The 20959-nt window shown below is 43.9% G+C and overlaps 2 protein-coding genes across 5 annotated transcripts in view; both read left to right on the top strand.

Moving 5' to 3' along the window:
- The window catches only part of APOD (apolipoprotein D), an 87313-nt gene that overhangs the window by 22350 nt on the left and 44004 nt on the right, over positions 1-20959 (top strand). The gene's annotated exons all lie outside the window — the stretch shown is intronic.
- LOC132520553 (small integral membrane protein 29-like) lies at positions 1146-1949 on the top strand. The gene has a single exon (XM_060149286.1). The coding sequence runs from the start codon at positions 1257-1259 to the stop codon at positions 1575-1577; it is 321 nt and encodes a 106-aa protein (XP_060005269.1). The 5' UTR covers positions 1146-1256; the 3' UTR covers positions 1578-1949.

Here is a 20959-nt window from a genome sequence, read left to right as displayed (position 1 = left end):
AGAAACAAGGAGATAAAAAGAATTAAACCTGAAGCAAAATGAGTTGCCCATTTTTAGTTCCTGATGTCAGTAAATAAACACTGCCTTTACATTGTGAGTTAGCTGTTACAGGACTGTATCGATGACCCCAATGACAGTGCAAGTTGGTGGGAAGATAGCTCAAACATTACATTTACCTGTTTACAAAAGTTCTTTTTTTTTTCCAAGTAAAAATAGGTGATCGCTAAATTAACGTGCCTAGTTGGTAGAAAGTAAACTGAAAGGCTAAGGAGAGGCTGCTTTAAGGTTGATAGTGTATATCTTTAACTTAGCACGATTTACCTTCAAGTGATATAATACACATATAAGAACCATACAGTAGTCTATTTTAATTTCTCCCCTCCTGAACTTTCTGCTGTGTTATTTACATTTTCCTCTACATACGCTGTAAAACCTACACTACATTGTTCTTATTTTTATTTAAACGTTTGATTGTCTTTTAAAGAGATTTAGATAATAAGGAAAAAGATTTTCGATATTTACCCATGTGGCTGCTCTTCATTTCTCTGTGTCGATCCGTATTTCCACCTGGTATCATTTTCCTTCTGCCTAAAGGACCTCTTAACCTTTCCTGTAGTGCAGGTCTGCTGGTAATGAATTCCTGAAGCTTTCGTATGTCTGAAAACAAAACCTTTACTTCACCTCTGTTTAGAAGGATACTTGTGCTGGTTATGGAATTCTAGTTAACAGGTTTGATTTTTTTTCATGCAGTGCTTTAAAGATGCTCCCCTGCTGTCTTGCTTGCATTTTTTTTCGGTGGGAAATCTGCTGTCATCCTGCATTCATTCTCCCTTTGGCCACTTTTAAGATTTTCTCTTTATCATTGATTTTGAGCAATTTGATTATGATGTTCCTTGGTGTAGTTTTCTTCATGTTTCTTATGCTTTGGAGTTGATTGAACTTATTGGATCTGTGAGTTTATAGTTTTTATCCAATTTGGGAAAAATTTGGCCATTATTTCTTCAAATATTTTTTTCTGTTCTGCCTTCCATCTCTTCTCTCTGAAGCTGATCTTTGACTGGCTCAGGAGGCAGTGTATGTGTCCAAATTTGCTGGGGGAAAAAGCATATGTAGTTTTTTGTTTCGTTTATCTTAGGTCTAGGAGCCAACCCAGGGCATTCTTGTTGGGGCTGCAGTGGCGGAAGGGAGCCCAGTGGGGCGCCCTCCGGAGGCACTATTTCCCACGCTGACTACCCAGTCCTCTGGCTGCTGATGTCATGAGTAACACCGCAGTCCCAATGCCCCCCCAGGTCAACAGTGACTCCATGGGGGGCCGTGTGTGGGAGCCTTTCTTCCTCATCACCCTGGCTGGGGCAGTAGGGGCTGTGGTAATGTACGTCCAGAAGAAAAAGCAGGTGGATCGGCTTCATCATCACCTGCTCGCCGTGTGCAGCTACAGCCCTGCTGAGAAGCTACACAAGGTTGAGCAGGAGCTCCTCTCTGGCGTGGGAAAGGTGGTACATGGCTGGCAGAGTGACTACCAGCTCAAGCAAATGCTCTTGCTGGTGTCAAGACACGACCTGACCCCCTTACCCTGATCTTCAGAACTTTCTGGGCCTGAAACGCCCAAGACCCTGTGAGCTGCTGCTTCCCCTCCAGCTTGCACTCATCCAGCGCCCCCTGCCGGATTCTGGGTGTCCATTCCTCCTCCCACCCGTTCCCAGCAGCATCTGTTTCGTAAGCCCCAGCAGAGCAACCAGTCCCCACCTTCACCTCACTCCTCTCTAGGCCTTCAATCTTTGTGGGCTTTAAGCCCACCACACGCTCCCAGGCGCTAATGGGAAGTTTTCCTTCTGAAGTGGAAGGCTGGCCAAGAGACAGAGCTCTGCCCTTTCTACGGGCATCACTTTCGCTAGCCCTCCCTGCCTTTGCTTTGGAGTCGTTTCCATGGTGATAGGGCCTGATGTATAATATTCAGTATATATGTTTTGTAAATAAAGCATTTTGTGGAAAAGAAGATCTTAGAGTAAGATAGGTTTTGGAAAAACATATAAATAACATGTAAACAACAGCCATTAAAAAGAAAGAGGAGAAAAGAAGAAAAATGATAGATACATATGAAAGCAGAAAATGTTTAAACACTGGCAAAAAAAAAAAATACCCTAAACAAATTCAAAAGATAAATGACAAAAAGAGAGAACACATATGCAGCACAGGTAACAAAGAGCTAATTACCTTAATACACAAGAGAACATTTACAAATAAATAAGATAAAGATAGAAAGAAAAAGGAAGAGAGAAAGAAAAGAAAAAAGAAGAAAGGAGCAAAGATATAAAATGGTAGTTCACAGAGAAAAATGTCTGAGAAACATGTAAATGTGCTCATCATTACTAATTTTAAAGACATGCCCATCGCATATACCATTCCCCCCTGCCCCACCCCAAAAGCTTAGCAGAGATTAAAAACTTGGAAGGGACCCGCCCTTAACATTTGCAGGGTTAAAGCAACAATACAAATGCAACAAACAAACTACAAGTAAACCATCAAATATTTTTTTTCTCTTACCTTAACTAATATATCTCATTCATAATCTGAAAGGCCAGGTTCAGGTTTAGACTTCTTACACTCCTCAGACTTCTGCACCAAAGATGGTACCCAGCCCCTAGTTCATAGCTGCCCCTTCTTTTCCCACCCCCGCTCCATCCTCCACTGTGAGATGCCTCACGCTGTGTGTGTGTGTGTGTGTGTGTGTGTGTGTGTGTGTGTGTGTGTGTACATCCAGCCCACACATCCAAGCTCCCTCTACACTCCATATATGGTTACCCCTTGGCCACCTTAGGGCCTAAGGATGAGTGTATCAGCCATATGCATTCTGGAAGATGGATCTGGGAAGACGCCTATGCAGTCCCCAGAGGTAGGCTTAGGGCTCTTTGGGAAAGAAATTCTAGGGTCTCAGATACCCAGAGCATGGTCAAGAAGGGGGGGGGTGCAGGCTTTAGGTGGGCACACCCCCTTGACCCAATAGAGCCCATGCCCTGTGCAAAGGTCACCACCAGAGGAGAGCCAGAATGGAGCTTTCTATAGCTTGGGGCCCATGGCAGGGATCCTCTGGCCCTGGTCCTAGGGAGGTGCTAGATACAGGGAAATAGGCAGATTCATACAATAGTTGTTACAGATAAATTTGAGGGAGAGAGCAATTTGGCAGTATCCTCTAAAATTCAACCTGGCCGTTCCATTTCTAGTCATGAATCATCTAGAGTTATTTGTAGAAGTGCCCAATGGCATATGCACAATTATGTTCACTATAACACTATGAAATCAAAAGGCTGCAAACAATATAAATATCTAACAGCAAATGGGTAACTAAATTATGGTACACTCGTGCACTGAAATATATTCTGCAGCCATTAAATAGGTTAGGCTGGTGCGAAAGATCTTCCATATATATTTTTAAGTGAGAAAAGCAAATTAATATTTATGTAGTGTGACCAACTGTGTGTGTGTTATGCTTACATTCGTTAAAAATTTTTCCAGAAGGAATTACAAGAAACTATTACAAGTAACTACCTCCGATTAGAAGGGCAGGGATTGATGGGGGCCAGTTTTTGCACCTCTGTCTGTCTGACTTTGTTGTCAGTGCATTTAGTACTTTCATAATTAAAACAATAACAAAAACGGTACTCTAAAATTTCCCAGATGCATCCAATAACAACCTTGCCTCAATCAGTGACAGCAACTGAGAATCCGTCACATGCAGGCAGTGTGTAGGCACTGGGCAACACAACCAAGAATCTTCTCTCCAGTTCAGTGGAATTTTGTTCAGCCATTTGCTGCCAGTTTTATCTCCTTCTTCATTTCTAAGGTGGCAGGAACCCTACAGAAACCCTGGAGAAAATATGTCACATAGGTGCTTCCTTTGTAGATTTCTCTAGAAGTCTGCCAGCTGGGCAGCAGTGGGTCAGCAGCCCCTGGTTCACGCACAAGGCCCTGCAGGTTTAGGAACAAACTCTGGCCCTCACCTGGCCTAGTCTCATTGACGTGGGCAGTGGATCAGAGGGCTTTTCTGTTACTAGGAAAACAAAGTCAACCCTTCCCAGCACTAAGTAAACATCAACACCCCCAATTCTGAGAGAGGCCCAAAGAGATGATCTCTACCCAGGCATGAAGTCCTCCATGGCTAGCTCTTGATTATTGATTTGGGAGCTCCTGGACCGCAGGGACCAGATTGGATTAATCTCTGTACCACAGGCACGTTTGCTGAATTGATGTCGGGCCTGTCCCCTCTCCCGCCACATGACACCTCCTCTCCAAAGAGCTGACTGTTCCTGAGCTTCATTCCTTTGGTTTTGGAACACTCAACTCCTAAAGGTGGGCCATGCTCTTGAGGAAGCTGCACTATGCCTCTGGGAAAACTCACCAAGGGAGGAACTCTTGATGATTTGCTCGCTTTAATATGACAGTTTATTCTAGAAAATTTAGAAAATAAAAATTACTAGTCAAATGAGATTAAAATTATATTTCCCTCCACCTTCCTGCTCCAACAGAAACCTCCGTGGAACATACTCCCCTTGTGGATTGCCTGCCTTCATATTATATATCCATTCCAGGTGCCCACTTTCCTCAGTCTTTTTATTCCCTCACTAACATCTGCTGGGGCGACTCAGGTGTGTCCACTGCAGCACTCAGCATTGGCTATCACTGTCTCCAGGCTTCTAGGAGCCACCCTACAGCCTGCCTCATCCCCTGGGGTCCTTGCCAGGATGTTAAACCCATCATCCTGAGAAAGTGCCCCCGAGTCAGCTCTTGCTTAGCCGGTCTTATACCCCAGCCCCCTGGATCAAGCACTGTTTCCTAAGCAACCAGCTGTGTTTGCTTAAGAAGCTGAGGCCCCGGACTTCCTTGGTGGTGCAGTGGTTAAGAATCTGCCTGCCAATGCAGGGGACATGGGTTCAAGCCCTGGTCTGGGAAGATCCCACGTGTCGCGGAGCAAGTAAGCCCGTGTTCCACAACTACTGAAGCCCATGCACCTAGTGCCCGTGCTCCACAACAAGAGAGGCCTGCACACCGCAACGAAGAGTAGCCCCCACTCGCCACAACTAGAGAAAGCCCATACGCAGCAACGAAGACCCAATGCAGCCAAAAATAAATAAATAAATTTTTGAAAAAAAAGAAGAAGCTGAGGCCCATTTGGTAATGAGCTACCTTGTATTTCCATTGTCTCCTCACTTCCCTTTTCCCCTTATTCTTACTTCCTTGGAACTCAGTACCTTTCCCCAGTAGAGATTTAGCATGCAAGCTTTGTCTCAGGCTCCTTTTTCTGGGGAAACTGGGCTGAGGCCAGGATCTTCGTGAATTCACCTGTTCTGAGAAGAGGAGAGGTTTTCTTCCTGGCCCTTGCCCTGGGGAGTTCCCAGAGCAAGTCCATCTAGCCTAGGGATGAAAGCAGAAAACCCAACTTTCATGGAAAGATATAAAACGTTAGGAAGGGTAACATAAAGGCTAAATAGACATTTAACAGTTTCAAAGTTTAGTCGCTCTCTCTAATATCACAGCATTTTTTCATTGAAAACAGCTTGAGGATGGTACTTAGTCAAGGCATCCCCAGGCAGCAGAGGGGAGTAAAGGAGAGGGGCAGAGGATACCATATGCTTACTTGGTTCACCATCTGTAGTGTATTTCTCCTTTTCTCATGGTCCATGGTGCTCCAGATCCTGACAGAAGTATGGCGAATCAGTGTGTTGGGGAGGATCGGGAGGTGGGGGAGGGAGTATGGGAACCTGTTTCAGAATTTTTAAAAGGTTTTATTGTTTAGAAGAGCTGCATGGCAAGGAAGAAGGAGGGGAGGGTTGGTTAGACAAAAACTGGTGACCACCACACCCAGGTTCCTTAAGTGTCCAAAGTCACAGGCTTTATTTTGCATACAAAGTCAACCCAAGACCCTTTCCAAGAATGTTTTTGTAGTCAGTAAGGGAGGAGAGGACCTGTAAAAGAGATAAGACCCCATCATGCCCGGCAGGAGAGAGAGAGGTAGATCGTGTGGTCATAAATTGGCAAACTTTAACATGGCTGTTTGGAGGGTCTCTGGTGACATACCTTTGAAAACAAAAACTATATTTGTCTAGCAAAACATTAAGAGTCTATTCTGTTGTTGAGGCTCTCCTTTTCTTTAACTACTACCACGAAGCAATGTCTTATTATGGAGAGGCTCATTTGTTCATCATACTCAACCAGAAGTGACCAGAAGTCCAACATCAAATGATAAATCTGTCTTTATGTCTCATTTCTGAATCTTGAAACCAATCATTTCTACTGGGACTCAACTCTGTTTGAAAAAGATAAAAGATCCAAAGGGAAACAAGGGGTCCAAGCAAAAGAAATTCAGATTAAACTTTCACTTAGCATAAGATGTCCCTGACTCGACATCATGGTCCTCAAGGCCAGAAGAATGAAGAAATACAAGCAAGACAAATGAGAAGGGGTCCATGCCCTGAGAGAAGGCAGGAAAACAGCAGTTACCGGAGGAAGTGAATGCTAGAAAGATGGCTCTCCAGCCTGGCTGCATACTGGAACCATCCAGGGAGCCTTAAAAAAATGCTGTTGCCTGGTTACCACTCCCAGAGACTCTAATTTAATTGGTCTAGGGTATGGCCTGGTTGTCAGAAATGCTAAAATCTTCCCAAGGTGATTCTAATGTCAGCTCAAGGCTGAGAACCAGTGTTCTGGAGGAAAGATACTTCTGTTCTTGATTCTGTTTACTTATCTCCCTCTGTTACTCTCTCCCATTACCAAGCCAAACTTGGGTCAGCTCGCCCATGCACAGTGAAGCCAATCTACTGACATCGGGTTGTGGTGAAGGAAACTGCAGTGTTTATTGCAGGTCACCAAGCAGGGAGTCCAAACAGCTAGTGCTTAAAAGACCTGAACTCCCCCATGGCTTTCAGGGAAAGGTTTTTAAAGACAGGGTGAGGAAGGGGGGTTTGGGAGGTGCATGATCAGTTCATGGACATTCTTTTGATTGGTTGGTGGTGAGGTAATTGAGAGCCAACATCATCAACCTTCTGGTTCCAAGCAGTCTGGAGTCTACATGCTTGTGGTCAGCATAGGGTTAACTTCTTCCACCTGATGGGGGTTTTCGTAGCTGTCAAACAGCTCAAAGGATATGGCTCAGCATATTAGCTATAGCCCTTGAGATGGAACTAAAGGTCCTTGACTTTGTTTAATGGCTAAACTATTATTATTTTGTCTTCCTTGACTGTTTCCCTTTGTTTTTGTATTTTCTCATTTCTCCAATTAAATTTACTCGTTGGAACTCAGGGAAGGCCTAGGAAGCTAAAGTTTTCTACAGACAAGAGGCAGGAGGAGGACATGGTGTGGGGGGTTCTGTCCCAGGAAGGTCCCAGAGGATCCTGCTCAGTTACACTACCTGTTCTTAAGAGTCTTTCCCCCTTGCTGTTGGTCAAGGCAGCTTGCCCAGAGCTCGGAGGGGTTGTGCTGACTGCTCAGGTCAAGGAGCGGAAGTCGGCTCTGGGGTGTACCCTCCTGCCTACTAGTGCAGGGACTCAGCCCCAGCCTCCCAGCCTCCAGCTTTCCTCTGCCACACAAGTAGAAAAATTTTCCACTCTCCTGGCAGTGTGCTGCCTACAAAACAAAGCTTGGGGAAGAGTGCCTTGAGTAGTCCAGAAAGTTCCACTAGGAAGAACTACATGGCAGAGGGCAATTTGAGATCTATGCAACCATAATCCTCTTCAGTTCCTTTTCAGTTTACGTCTAGTCAAGAAAAGCCCTCAGCATGGAAGGTTGAGGGTTCTTTCCTCGTAGATAAGTCCACACCCATAAGAGTGGTCTGCTGCAGTGGTGGGCTGAGCAGGTAAAACTGTTAGGCTCATTATGCCTTGAAAAGTGAATCAATATTCTTTCAGGTTAGGACAGACTATTTCTGCTGAGACCCATTTGGAAAAGTGAAAAGCTCTTTTGGAAGGGAACAGCAGTTTCTACAGAATTCTACATTCTAGTGAAAAGTAAAAGGCTATAGATTTCACTTCCTGGAGACCTGATTAACCTTTAAAAAAAAAATAAATGGGATCCTTTTAAACTTATCTCAACTGGAAATCAGCCATAGATGTCAGAGGCGGAAGACTTAAGTGTTTTTTCTTTAAAACAAAATGCACTTGGGCCATCAGATCATAGTGCTGTCAAATCTGGCACAGGTGAAATGCTTGGTAAAGGTAGTGTGTATTATCCAGAGCTGGTACTGGCTAGGCAAACCATCAAACAGAGGCCATGCAACTTGATTTTTGAGCAAGTGCGAGGGCCATACCTGAAAAACCAATTGTTCCTAGGAGTTTAGAAAGGACAGCCTGCCCGCAGGGTAGGAAGAGCAACAAGGGGGAGGATTGCCACATTTTGTTTCTCTTCTCTTAGGAAGCCAGACAGGGCCCTAAGAACAGCCTGGAGCAGTGATCTCAACCCTTAGTGTGCAACAGAATCACCCCCAGTTTCTGATTCAGTGGGTCTGGGGTGAGGCCTGAGAACTTGCATATCTAACGTGTTTCTGGGTGATGGAGATGCTGCCGGTCTGGGACCACACTTTGAGACTTACTGGCTGGGAGGAGGAGAAGCTGAAAAGAAGGTCGTGCCATAATGCTGGAAAACCCTCTGCTGGAACTAGTCCCAAAAGGCTGTGCCCCTGGAAACCAGACTGGGAGCAACTTTTTTTTTAACTTGCAAAATATAGATGGCTTATTCTTTCACCTGAGAGTGACTCAAACAATCACCATGAGAAGCTTTCTGTCTTGCTAAAAGAAAATTAGGTTAATAACATCTCTTTATGATGATGACTTAAAACACCATTTCTAGCATCTCCATCTGGGCCACTACTGTCCAAAGCCTTTCTGCCTCATCTTCCCACCCCACCTCCAGCCCACACTGGTGGCCTGACAGAATCTCAGAATGTCTTGGTGAACAGCTCTGTGAGATTTTATTAGCACTGAGGGATAAACAGGAACCTTAACCCCTGTTTTGTCACTAAGTAGCCACATTACTTCTCTCTCTCTGGGCCTTGGCTTCCCCATCAATAAAAGGAGGGTTTTCAACAAGGTAATAAGAAAGAAAATGACAGTATTTTGATATTTATAGTTTACTTGGCACTTGCGTACGTATTATCTCAGTTAACCCCTGTGAAATAATTTTTATTCCCTCCCCATTTTTCACAGAGAAAGAGAATTGGAAAAGCACAATAATTTTAAGGACCAGTATTAAAAATGGCCACATAGAAAATTCTGCAAAAACTAACATGGAAGACACAGTCCCTTATGTTACTCAGTGTCCCTTTTGTAACAATTTATGTGAAAAATTGCTCCTAAAATTAAGTGCCTGATAAATATGTCCCTCCAAAAGACATAATATGCATCATTTTACAGGACAGAATCAACTTCCTAACTCTTCATATTTTTCTTCTGTTTCAGCTGCCAGAAAGCTTAGAGCTAATTATGCCAAGATTATAATAACCATTTAAATCTCAAATTCCTGGTAACATTATCTCTCACATCCTCTAAATCCTAATGCCTAAATGTTTTCTTACATAGATTATCCGTGATTAGCGTGACAGTGTAATTCACCATCTAAGCGGGGCCCTTTGCGGAGTGAAAGAGAACACCATGAATAATTATGCCCAGGTGACAGATGTAAACCAGGACTGTTTCAGGCAAACTGGGATGGGTGGTCACCCTACCTATGGTTGGAAATAGACTTGGCAAAAATTATATACAAAAAACACTCAATTTGACCTTGTAAGTGTGGCAGTTTGGGGTCTCATTAAACTCAATAAAGTCACATAAAAATGAAAATAGATTATAACTCATAAGAAAAAACAGCAACTAATAGGTTCTAAATATACTTGCAAGACTGGGAAGAGAGAGGGCGTAGTGCTGAGGATGGACACTTCTCCCTTCAAGCATCTGCAAACCCTTCATTTCCTAAAGCCTCTGCCTCCTAAGCCCCATGGGCGTCACATCCTGTGGCCAGTGGCAGCTCTACAGTTCCTTATAAGAGGGTCTTAAGCAAGGTCGTCTGTTTAGAAGGGAAAGGGGGAAGGAGGGCTTTAAGCCGAACAGTGTAGCACTTTACTGAAGATTGTGGATTTTCCATCTCAAAGAATGGGGTGGTGTTGATGAAGTTGGTGGAGCCCTGAAAAGTCACAGTCACCAGGCAGTCCCACTGCCTCACAAGGGCAAGCCACCCAGTATTTGCCTGCTCACACACTCCCCACCACAACCCCTGCCGAAGACAGGACTGACTGATTGGTCATGGCAGGACCATGGAGACATAGATGGAGGCCACCCGAGGATTGGTGCGTTCAACCAGGTGCCCTGGTTCATACCCAGACACATTGCTTGATGCCTTTTCCACCTTCCCCTTCTCCAGTCACAGAAGTGTAACTGAACAAGTCTTCCACAAAGAGACCCCCCCCCATGTCCTCTGCCTGCCTCTTGTCTGTAAAAAAAACCTTAGCCTCCTAGGCCTTCCCCAAATTCCAAAGAATAAATTTAATCAGAGAAGTGAGAAAATGCAGAAAGAAAACAGTCAAGCAAGACAAAATAATAATAGTTTAGCTATTAAACAAAGTCAAGGATCGTTAGTTAGTTCCTCCTTCAGGGCTATAGATAACATCCTGAGCCATATCCTTTGAGCTGTTTGACAGTTACCAAAACCCCCACGAGGTGGAAGAAGTTAACTGCATGCTGACCACAAGCACGTAGACCCCAGACCAATTGGAATCAGGAGGTTGATGATGTTGACTCTCAATTATCTCACCACCGACCAATCAGAAGAATGTCCACGAATCACACACCCCCAACCCCTCACCCTCACCCTGTCTTTAAAAACCTTTCCCTAAAAGCTTTTTAGGAGTTCGGGGCTTTTAAGCATAAGCAGCCTGGACTCCATGCTTGGTGTCCTGCAATAAACACTGCAGTTTCCTTCACCACAACCAGGTGTCAGTGGATTGGCTTTACTGTGCACAGGTGAGTTGACCCAAGTTTGGTCTGGTAGCAGAGGCAGGTGAGCTTGTTTCAGCCAGGTGAGTCAGGGGTGAGGGATGGGCTGAGTCTTGGGTGTTAACAAAAGAGGGGCAGATGTGTTTGGACAATGAGCAGGCCTTAGAGGCCAAATGTGCACGGTTGGGCTTCCTGGAGCTCAAGAATCCCCTCTGTCCTTCCTCCTCATCTCCCTAACAAGTCCAGTTAAACTCTGCCCCTCTCGGTTCACTGCCGGGCTGGCCCCCAGAGCCTCACCTCAGTTGCGGAAAGCCGCTGCGTCCCTTCCAAGAACCAACACTAGAGGTCGCCTTTCTCCAGCGTCAGGCAAGTTGACGCGGAAGGAGACGGTCCAGCTTCTGCTTAAATTGCACGTTGGTGGGCGGGCCCGGTGGGCGGGCCCAGTGGCCCTGATTCCGGGCCAGTTCCTGGACGGCACGCGTCCCAAGTGGGAAGGCGCGGTTCCGGCCTGAAGAGGAGGCTGAGCCACGAAGCTCTGAGGAGATGCAGCGCTGGGTTGAACAGTGAGGTGTGAGCAGGTGAGGAAAAGACCAAATCCGGGTAGAAATACTTTGCACAAGAGATGAAACTTCCAGGAGCAACAAAAGCCCGTGCAGTCTGAAAAGCCCATGAGATAAAGTGTGTGTGTGAATTTTAAAGTGCTACCCACACCCTTTTAAGTGGTCTGTTATTCTCTGCAGATATGGACACTGTGTAAGGGAGGCCCAGGTGTCCCATAAAGGCCGTCTTGGGCCAGGGCTCACAGGAGGGCCCCCAGCCTGGCTTGCCTGTGGTTCTTTCCCCCTTGTGCTGTTCTTGGCCAAGGTTTTCCCAGAGACCTAGTTTTCTGTGTAAAAAGGGAGGGTAGCTTCCAAAAGGCAATTCTACAATCTTTAGTTTTCTGGTCACAGCCGTTTTTAGCTGGAAGCCGGCAGGGCTGTTTCTGTGAGTAGTTGGGAACTGAGGTTCAGGGAGGTTAAATACCTTGCTGGGACCAGACTAGAACTCCCTCCTGCTTGCTCCAAAGCGGCACTCCCTCACTGCCCCGGCTGCCTCTTCTCACTGGAGAGCTACTAGAGCTGAGAAGAAAACTGCCTGGGCTGAAAAACTTTAAACTCGGCAAGGGCCTCAAAACAAAACCCAAACAGAAAACGAACAGAAGCGAGCATACCTCTGGGCCCTGCGAGCAGCCCCTCAGTCCCTGAGGCAGTGCCAAACTAACAGCCACCAGCTCTTGACTTGAGGCTTCGGGATGGACTAAAAGGTCAGCTGCCTGCCTCTATACTGTAGAGCGCTATAGCACCCCAAGTGATTCTTCCTCCAGACCATATGGCAGAGCTCAGGTGGGGTGGTTATGCACCAGCCGTGCTCTGTGCGTCCCAAGTGAAGTGCAGCCATTTGTGTCTTCAGTTGGAGAAGAGATAGGAGATGTTTCCACATAAAGCCCAAGGGAGCCGGGCAGGTCCACAAATATGGCACACGGCGGCCCCTCCTCTTCCCGTTGGGAGGAACAACGCAATCCATTGCCCACATGTAAAGTGACCTAGAGGTCCTCCCTCGACAGACCATCCAAGCCAGGCATCCTCAGGGGCTACGAGTCATGCTGATTTGTGGCACATAATGAAGGTCTATGTAGTGGCAGAACCAGTGTTTAATGTACATGTGAATTTACTCACCCAGCTGAGCACTAGCTCTCTCTACCGCTAGAGTGTGAGTGTCTTGAGGACGATTCACTTAGTGTGGCAATTCACTTAGATGTGTCTCTCCCACAAGCCTGGACACAAGGCAGATGGGCGCTTTAGGGAGTACTCTTCCAATCCAACCGCTTCTTAACCTCACTGCAGAACTGAATTAAGTACTTCTCTTGGGAGAAATTGTTATTCCGGAACACAGGGAGGATCCTTGGATGTAACAAGTCAACATTTTGAACCACGAAAACCATCAAAAGGCATCTGTTTATTATTATTTTTAATTAACTCCTAAAGAAAGAGCCCTTCATATACGGTTCTGAGCGTCTACCAAGAGCACATGTTGTCATATTTCTTCTCTGTTTCTCTCTCAAGAACCAAAAATTCTTTTTTCCCCAAGAGAGTGCCTTCCTCGGTGTGTTGCACCACCATTGAGAAGCTGGATTGTACCAGAGGGAGGGAATTCTTGAGAGCAGGCTGTTACTCCACTCTTCTCGACTTTGACTTGACTTATCTTTAAACTGTCAGGGAATAAGACAAAATATCCCTGAGATTTTGATGTGTTTTCCTTGCTGGTGGATATAAGTAAGATTTCTTCTACGTATTGCCGAAATGTCCCCAAGCTCCAGCCTGTGGCTACAAGGAAGGTCATGGTAACATAAAAGTCACATTTTAATTTTCTCTCACCTACACCCACCTGATTGAGGATCTCAGCCAACTCCACCAGCATCTCCCACCACCCCCACTCATTTCTGGGAATCCCCTGAGTGGTAGACCTGTTTAAGGTCAGCTCCCTCACACACTGCCCTCCAGCCACTGTTCACGCTCCTGCCCCAGGGCTTCATGGCTTTCTGGCTTCATCACCCAACCAGACAGATCCCAGAAAGGATTCACCAGGCATGACCACTCTGCTAAATCAGTTCTGCACCAAAATAAACATAACCCCCAAATGACCCCTTTCCCAGGACTTTGCCTGGAAAAAAAGGAGTTTAACCCATTTAACTGCATAATCTTAACTGAGTAAGATTATATGTGGGGAACCCAGAAAATGAGTTAAATTTGGAGGAGATAGAATCTAGGGTAAATTTTCTTTCTTCTCTTTTGCTTTCTATTACAATTGATTGCATTTTTCATTTTCTTCCAAGATCTGTTAGTGTGAGATGATTATTTGATGATGAAATGATTCATTCAAATAAGTGATCCTATGCATGACATCAGCATGATAACCAGGCCTCATTTCCTTGGAACTGGGCTATCCATCCTTGTCCCAGGCCACTTTCAGTCTCTTTAAACGATTTAACCTAGGCTTACAACCTGCTGGCTGCTGCTTTTCAAAACTCTCATTCTGGCCACAGTTATTATTTTTAAAACATGTTTATAAAGTTGAAGGTTACATGGCAATTAAGCCTGCAGAGAATGCTTAGATTTGATACAGTTGCCAGGGAAAAAAATATACCTCTGTTTCCTGTTGTTTCCACCTCTTGCCTGCTCGAAATAGGATTTGCATCTCTGTGGGTGGGTTATGGTTAGTTCGAACCTAATCATTTTTCCCTGTCTCAGAAATCTTTATCTTTTGTCGTGAATCTTTTCAAGGAGAAGGTTGTCACTGACAATTGTTTCTCTTCCCCACCAGCGGGAAGGGCATGACTGTCATCCCACCTGCCAGTGTCTGAGTCCCTCTGTTTCAGAGGCAAGAGGCTCTCCTGGATGTCTCTTTGTTCTTTCTTAGTTCTCAGACTGATCAGGCTGCTATCCCAAGGGAACTGATAGAGCCTTGGGGTTGGTGATACATGTGCCCCTGGATTAGGGGCATTTGCCTTAGGGGAAACACAGAGACCCCTCTCATGTTAGGGTATTTTCCCCCAGCCTTTCCTTACAAAAACAAAGGGGGGCATCTGGACCAGCCATTTCTAACTGAGAATAATGTAATAATTCTAGACACACAACAGTCTCCCCCCAAACCTAGTCTCATGCCCTGATAATAGAAGTATTAATCACTAATGTTCATTAAGTACTTGCTATGTGCCAGGTGCTATACTAAACGTTGTACATGTATTATTTCATTTAAGCCTCATAACAATCCCATGAAGTAGCTAATGATATTATGCCTACTTTAGAGTGAAGCACACACTGGGAGCGTTGTCAAAAATAAATCTTTTTGGCTTCACAATTCTGATGCAAAAATTGGTCCCAGGTGGGTTGTCCTAAGACTCAGGGTGGCGGCAGTAGTCATCCTGACCATGTGTTAGCCACGCACGTGAAGCGTTTTCCACAACAGCAAGGAGTTGGGGGGCCAGAGAGGGCCGTTGCCTGATCCTTCTTAGACCCAAGAATAGTTCCAGTTGCAGACAGGCTGGCTTTGTTATCAGAAAACTCACTTAGGAGCTGAATACACCCCTCCTAGGATCACTGGCCTTTAATTTTCAGGGACCTGTGGAGAGGTTAGGCAGGAACTGTTGGATGCCCCTGGCCCAATCTTTAGCCCATTTTAAAATCAGGTTGGCTGTTTCCTTATTGTTGAATTTTAAGCATTCTTTGTATATTTGGGGGAAATATTTTCTCCCATTCTGTGACTTGTCATCCTCTGAACAGTGTCTTTCACAAAGCAGAAGTTTTTCATTTTAATGAAGTTCGCTTATCAAATTTCTCTTTCATGTTGTACCTAAAAAGTCATTGCCAAACCCAAGATCACTTAGATTTTCTCCTATGTTATCTTCTCAAAGTTTTAAAGTTTTGCATTTTACATTTACTTCCATGATCCATTTTAAGTTAATTTTTATGAAAAGTGTAACATCTGTGTCTAGATTCATTTTTTACATGTGAATGTCCAGTTATTCCAGCACCATTTATTGAAGACTATCCTTTCTCCATTGAATTGCCTTTGCAATTCAATTTGTCAAAGATCAATTGACTACATGTATGTGGACCCACTTCTTTTTTATCATCTCACTTGCTTTTATTATTTTTTTCTAGCTTTACTGAAGTATGATTAACAAGTAAATATTGTATATATTTAGGTTGTACAATGTGATTTTTTAAGGTGTACAATGTGATGTGTTTTTTTTGTTTGTTTGTTTTTTTGCGGTACGCGGGCCTCTCACTGCTGTGGCCTCTCCCGTTGCGGAGCACAGGCTCCGGACGCGCAGGCTCAGTGGCCATGGTGCACGGGCCCAGCCGCTCTGCAGCATGCGGGATCCTCCCAGACCGGGGCACGAACCCGTGTCCCCTGCATTGGCAGGCGGACTCTCAACCACTGCGCCACCAGGGAAGCCCCAATGTGATGATTTAATATATGTATACATTGTGAAATGATTACCACAATCAAGTTAACTAACACATCCATCACCCCCCATAATTACCTTTGTGTGTGTGTGTGGTGAGAACACTTAAGATTTACTCTCTTAGCAAATTCAAGTATATAATACAGTATTAACTATAATCACCATGCCATACATTAGATCCCCAGAAATTATTCATCTTATAACTAAAAGTTTGTATACTTTAACCAACATCTCTCCACCTCCCCCCATCCTACCCCCAGCCCCTGGCAACCACCATTCTACTTTCTGGTTCTATGAATTCAACTCTTTCAGATTCTACATATAAATGAGAACATATGTCTTTCTGTGTTTGACTTATTTCACTTAGTGTAATGTCCTCCAGTTTCATCCATATTGTCACAAATGGCAGAATTTCTTTTTTCATGCCTGAATAATATTCCATTGAATATATATATATATATATATATATATATATATCACTTTTTTTTATCCATTCATCTGTCAACAGACACTTAGGTTGTTTCCATATCTTTGCTATTGTGAATAATGCTGTAATAAACATGGAGTGCAGATACTTCTTTGAGATACTGATTTTATTTCTTTTGGGTGTATACTCAGAAGTGGGATTGCTGGCTAGCCAAAGCAATCTTAAGAAAGCTGGAAGAATCACACGTCCTGATTTTAAACTATATTACAAACCTATACTAATCAAAACACCATGGTATTGGGATAAAAACAGGCACATAGACCAGTAAAACAGACAAGAGAGCCCAGCAATAAACCCTCGCATATGTGGTCAACTAATCTTTGGGAAGTGCACCAAGAATACAAATGGGGAAAAGATAGTCCTTGCAATAAATAGTGTCGTGAAAACTGGATATCCATATGCCAAAGAATGAAACTGGACCCTTATCTTACACCATATACAAAGATTAACTTGAAATGGATTAAAGACTTAAGTGTGGGTTTATTTCTGGGCTCTACATTTTGTTCCATTGATCTATGTATCTACTTTTCCACTGATACAAGACTGTCTTGATTATCGCAGCTTTATAGTAAGTCTTGAAGTTAGATAGTGTCCATCCTCTGACTTTGTTCTTCTTCAATGTCGTGATGGCTATTCTGAGTATGGACAGGATTTTGATAGGTAGAAATGGAGGTGAGAGCACTCAGGAGAGGGAACTGAGCAAAGGTTCAATAGAGGGAAGGAGGAGATGCATTGGAGGACAGTGAGTAGTTCCAGTTGTCTGAACCCTAGCTTTATAAATGTAGTAAGACTGTGTTTCCTAGAAAATGGATGCTTCCAGTCACAGGTAGGGTTGTGCTTTCCCATGGGAACTTGAGTACCCAGGCCTGGAGAGGAAGAGGGGAAGGAGACCTTAGAAACACCTGTGACTGGCTGTCAAGGGCATTTTGCCAGCCATGGAGCCTGGATTTAATATTGTGAACTTTTGTTGATAACATGTCTAACTTTCAGTCTGATATAAGGACAGAGAGAGAGAGCCCCCAAAGGGTTTTCCTGGGCAGTTGGTGATACTTGGGAGAAGGCCCTGATTTGGAGTCAGGAGACCTGAGTTCTAGCTTGGGCTCTGCCATTTCTGACCTCATTATGTGGGGCAGTTCACTTCCCCCTCTGCGTCCCAGCTCCTCCATCTCTACTGTGGGGTGATTAGAGGTGCCCTATCAGATTCCCAGGGAAGAGATTATGAGAAGCAGTTAGGTAATGTGTATGTAAACTATGAAGCACTGCACAAGTGTATGCAATTATGAAGGAGGTGATCCTTGAAGGAAAGGCACTGTAAGGCATGCAGCATATAGTCGTCGTGTTTCACTTTTCTGCTTCCTTTCCCAAGTAACAGAGCATGCATCTCATCCGTGGGTTTTCATAAGTAATTAGGAGCGTCAGTGAGGATGCTCCATATACAGACCCAATCCTGCCCTAGATTTGCTTTCATATATGTGTAAATTCCTGGAAGGCAGAGGACCTACCATTTTTCTGCATGCCCATGGTTCCTAGCACAGTGTCTTACATGTAGGAGACATTCAGTGAGTACAACGTTGGCTTTTTAAGAACAAAACATATTGGGCTTGTTAGGTGTTTATATGATAACATTAGCTGGTCACAAGCTTAGCATGAATCAGATGGTTAAAAAAGTATGTGTGCAATATTTAGTAAAGGAAAAACTGCACACATGCCATGACGCAGCCATTCCAGTCACAGCTACTGACCCTAGAGAGACTCCCACACATGAGCACAAGGAGTCGTGATCGACAGTGTTCATCTCATCGTTGCCTGTAATGGAAACGACCTAAATGCCCGTCGGACAGGGGCATGAATAAACACATTTTAGAAAATTCAATGGATTGCTGAATCACAGTTAAAATGAATCAAATCTCAAAAACTTAAGGTATAGAAAAATACATACAGTGTGTCACAATTTATTTGAAGCTGAAAACGTGTAAAACAATGCTAAGTACTGTTGATTCATACATTTAACCATATGAAAGCATACATGGGAAGGATTAATCACAGAGTTCTTTTTTTCATTTTTATTGAAATATAGTTGATTTAAACTCAGAGTTCTGATAATGGTTTCTCTAGGGGAGACAGGGAAGGGAGTGTGAAAGGGGTGAGGCTTCAATTGTAGCTGTAATATCTGATGTAAGTGTGGCTTAAAAGGTGACTTTTGAAGTCTGCAGCAAATGTAGCATCATAGTATATTGCCAAAGCAGAGGGGTGGGTTATTAAGTGATTATTTTACTCAATGCTTCTTATATACCTGATATATTTCACAACTTGAAAAGCCCTTTGTCAACAGGGGTTGGGAGAGCTTTAAATGAAGGTTAGGCTGCACTAATAAAAGCAGTGCGCCCCAAACTAGACACAGGATCAGTCTCTCAATTCTGCCATATGGTGGCACCACATGCCCCAGGGAACACTGACAAATCAGAGCCCAAGGGGTGTGGAGGGGGGGTGGGTTGGATGCTGGAGGGCTCAGGAACTTTCTAGTGTGAGGAAAGTTAAAGGAACAGGAAATGTTTAACTTGGAATAGAGATGATTCAAAGGATCATAGGACCCCAGTCTTCAAATATCTCAAGTGGGGCAGAAAGCATCCTCCATACCCCGTGTGGTCCCACAGGAGGAAGTGGGGTAGAAGCTGGGAGGGAGAGGGGCAGATCCCACTCACCCTCAGAGCCACAGCTGTGGGACTCTGGATGCCTTGCCCAGCAGTGATAAGGATGAGCAGCTGATCTTCCAGGCTCTGGGGATGCTGTAGAGGGCATTCTTGCTCTGTGTCAGAGGTTGGCTAGGTAACCTACAAGATCCTTTCTGCTGCTGAGATCCTTACAAATTCAAATTTATATGAGCCTATAGTTGTAAAACTATTACAACATTTATTTTTTAGTGCTGATATTCCAAAAGGTAACAATAATGAATATTATTCTATCGTCATATCTTCTAGGAGTTTCTATTCTTTTTTTTTTTTAAAGCTTTTTTTTTTGGTTGCGCCAGGTTTTAGTTGTGGCAGGTGGGCTCCCTAGTTGTGCCTCATGGGCTCCTTAGTTGCAGCACATGTGCTCCTTAGTTGCGGCTCACGGACTCCTTAGTTGTGGCATGTGAACTCTTAGTTGCAACATGCATGTGGGATTTAGTTGCCTGGCCAGGGATCGAACCCACATCCCCTGCATTGAGAGGCGGACTCTCAACCACTGCGCCACCAGGGAAGCCCCTAGATTCATCTGTTCTTGTATGTATCTGTAGTTCGTTCCTTTTTGTTACTGAGTAGTATCCCACTGTATGGATTTATCACAGTTTGAAGTATTCACCACATAGATATTCATCTGTTCACCAGTTGATGGATATTAGAGTTGTTTCCACTTTGAGTCAGTAAGAATAAAGCTGCTGTGAACATTCATGTAGCAGGTCTTTATGTGGACATATGTTTTTATTTCCATTGGGTAAATACCTCGGTGTGGAATTGCTGGGTCATATGATATGTGTGTATTTAACTTTATGAGAAACTGTCAAAGTGCTCTCCAAAGTGGCTGTGCTATTTTGCACTCCCACCAGCAATATCCGGGGCGTTCTGTTGTTCCACATCCTCACTAACACTTTGTATGGTAAGTCTTTTTAATTTTAACCATTCTAGTGGGTCTATGGTGACATCTCATTTCAGTTTTACTTTGTATTTTCCTAATGACTAATGATGTTGAACATGCTTATTAGCTGTTCATATAACTTTTTTGATGAGGTGTCTGTTCATTCTTTTGTCCATTTCTTTAATCGAGTTGTTTGTCTTCTTCTTACTAAATTGTAAGAGTTCTTTATGTATAAAGCATATAAGAACTTCATCAGATATATTTGCAAATATTTACCTCCCAATCTGTGGCTTGTCTTTCATTTTCTTGACAATGTCTTTTTTTTTTTGTTCTTTTTTTTTTAAAGTTTAAAATTTAATTTAATTTTATTTTTATACAGCAGGTTCTTATTAGTCATCAGTTTTGTACACATCAGTGTATACATGTCAATCCCAATCGCCCAATTCATCCCACCACCACCACCACCCCTCCGCAGCTTTCCCCCCTTGGTGTCAATACGTTTGTTCTCTACATCTGTGTCTCTATTCCTGCCCTGCAAACCGGTTCATCTGTACCATTTTTCTAGGTTCCACATATATGCGTTAATATACAATATTTGTTTTTCTCTTTCTTACTTACATCACTCTGTATGACAGTCTCTAGATCCATCCACGTCTCAACAAATGACCCAATTTTGTTCCTTTTTATGGCTGAGTAATATTCCATTGTATATATGTACCATACCTTCTTTATCCATTTGTCTGTCGATGGGCATTTAGGTTGCTTCCATGACCTGGCTATTGTAAATAGTGCTGCAATGAACATTGGGGTGCATGTGTCTTTTTGAATTGTGGTTTTCTCTGGGTATATGCCCAGTAGTGGGATTGCTGGATCGTC

The sequence above is a fragment of the Lagenorhynchus albirostris genome, chromosome 5 (genome assembly GCF_949774975.1).
Source record: "Lagenorhynchus albirostris chromosome 5, mLagAlb1.1, whole genome shotgun sequence".
Classification (NCBI taxonomy): domain Eukaryota; kingdom Metazoa; phylum Chordata; class Mammalia; order Artiodactyla; family Delphinidae; genus Lagenorhynchus; species Lagenorhynchus albirostris.
Note: the sequence above shows the minus strand (reverse complement) of the source record. Positions and strands in the feature narration are given on the sequence as shown.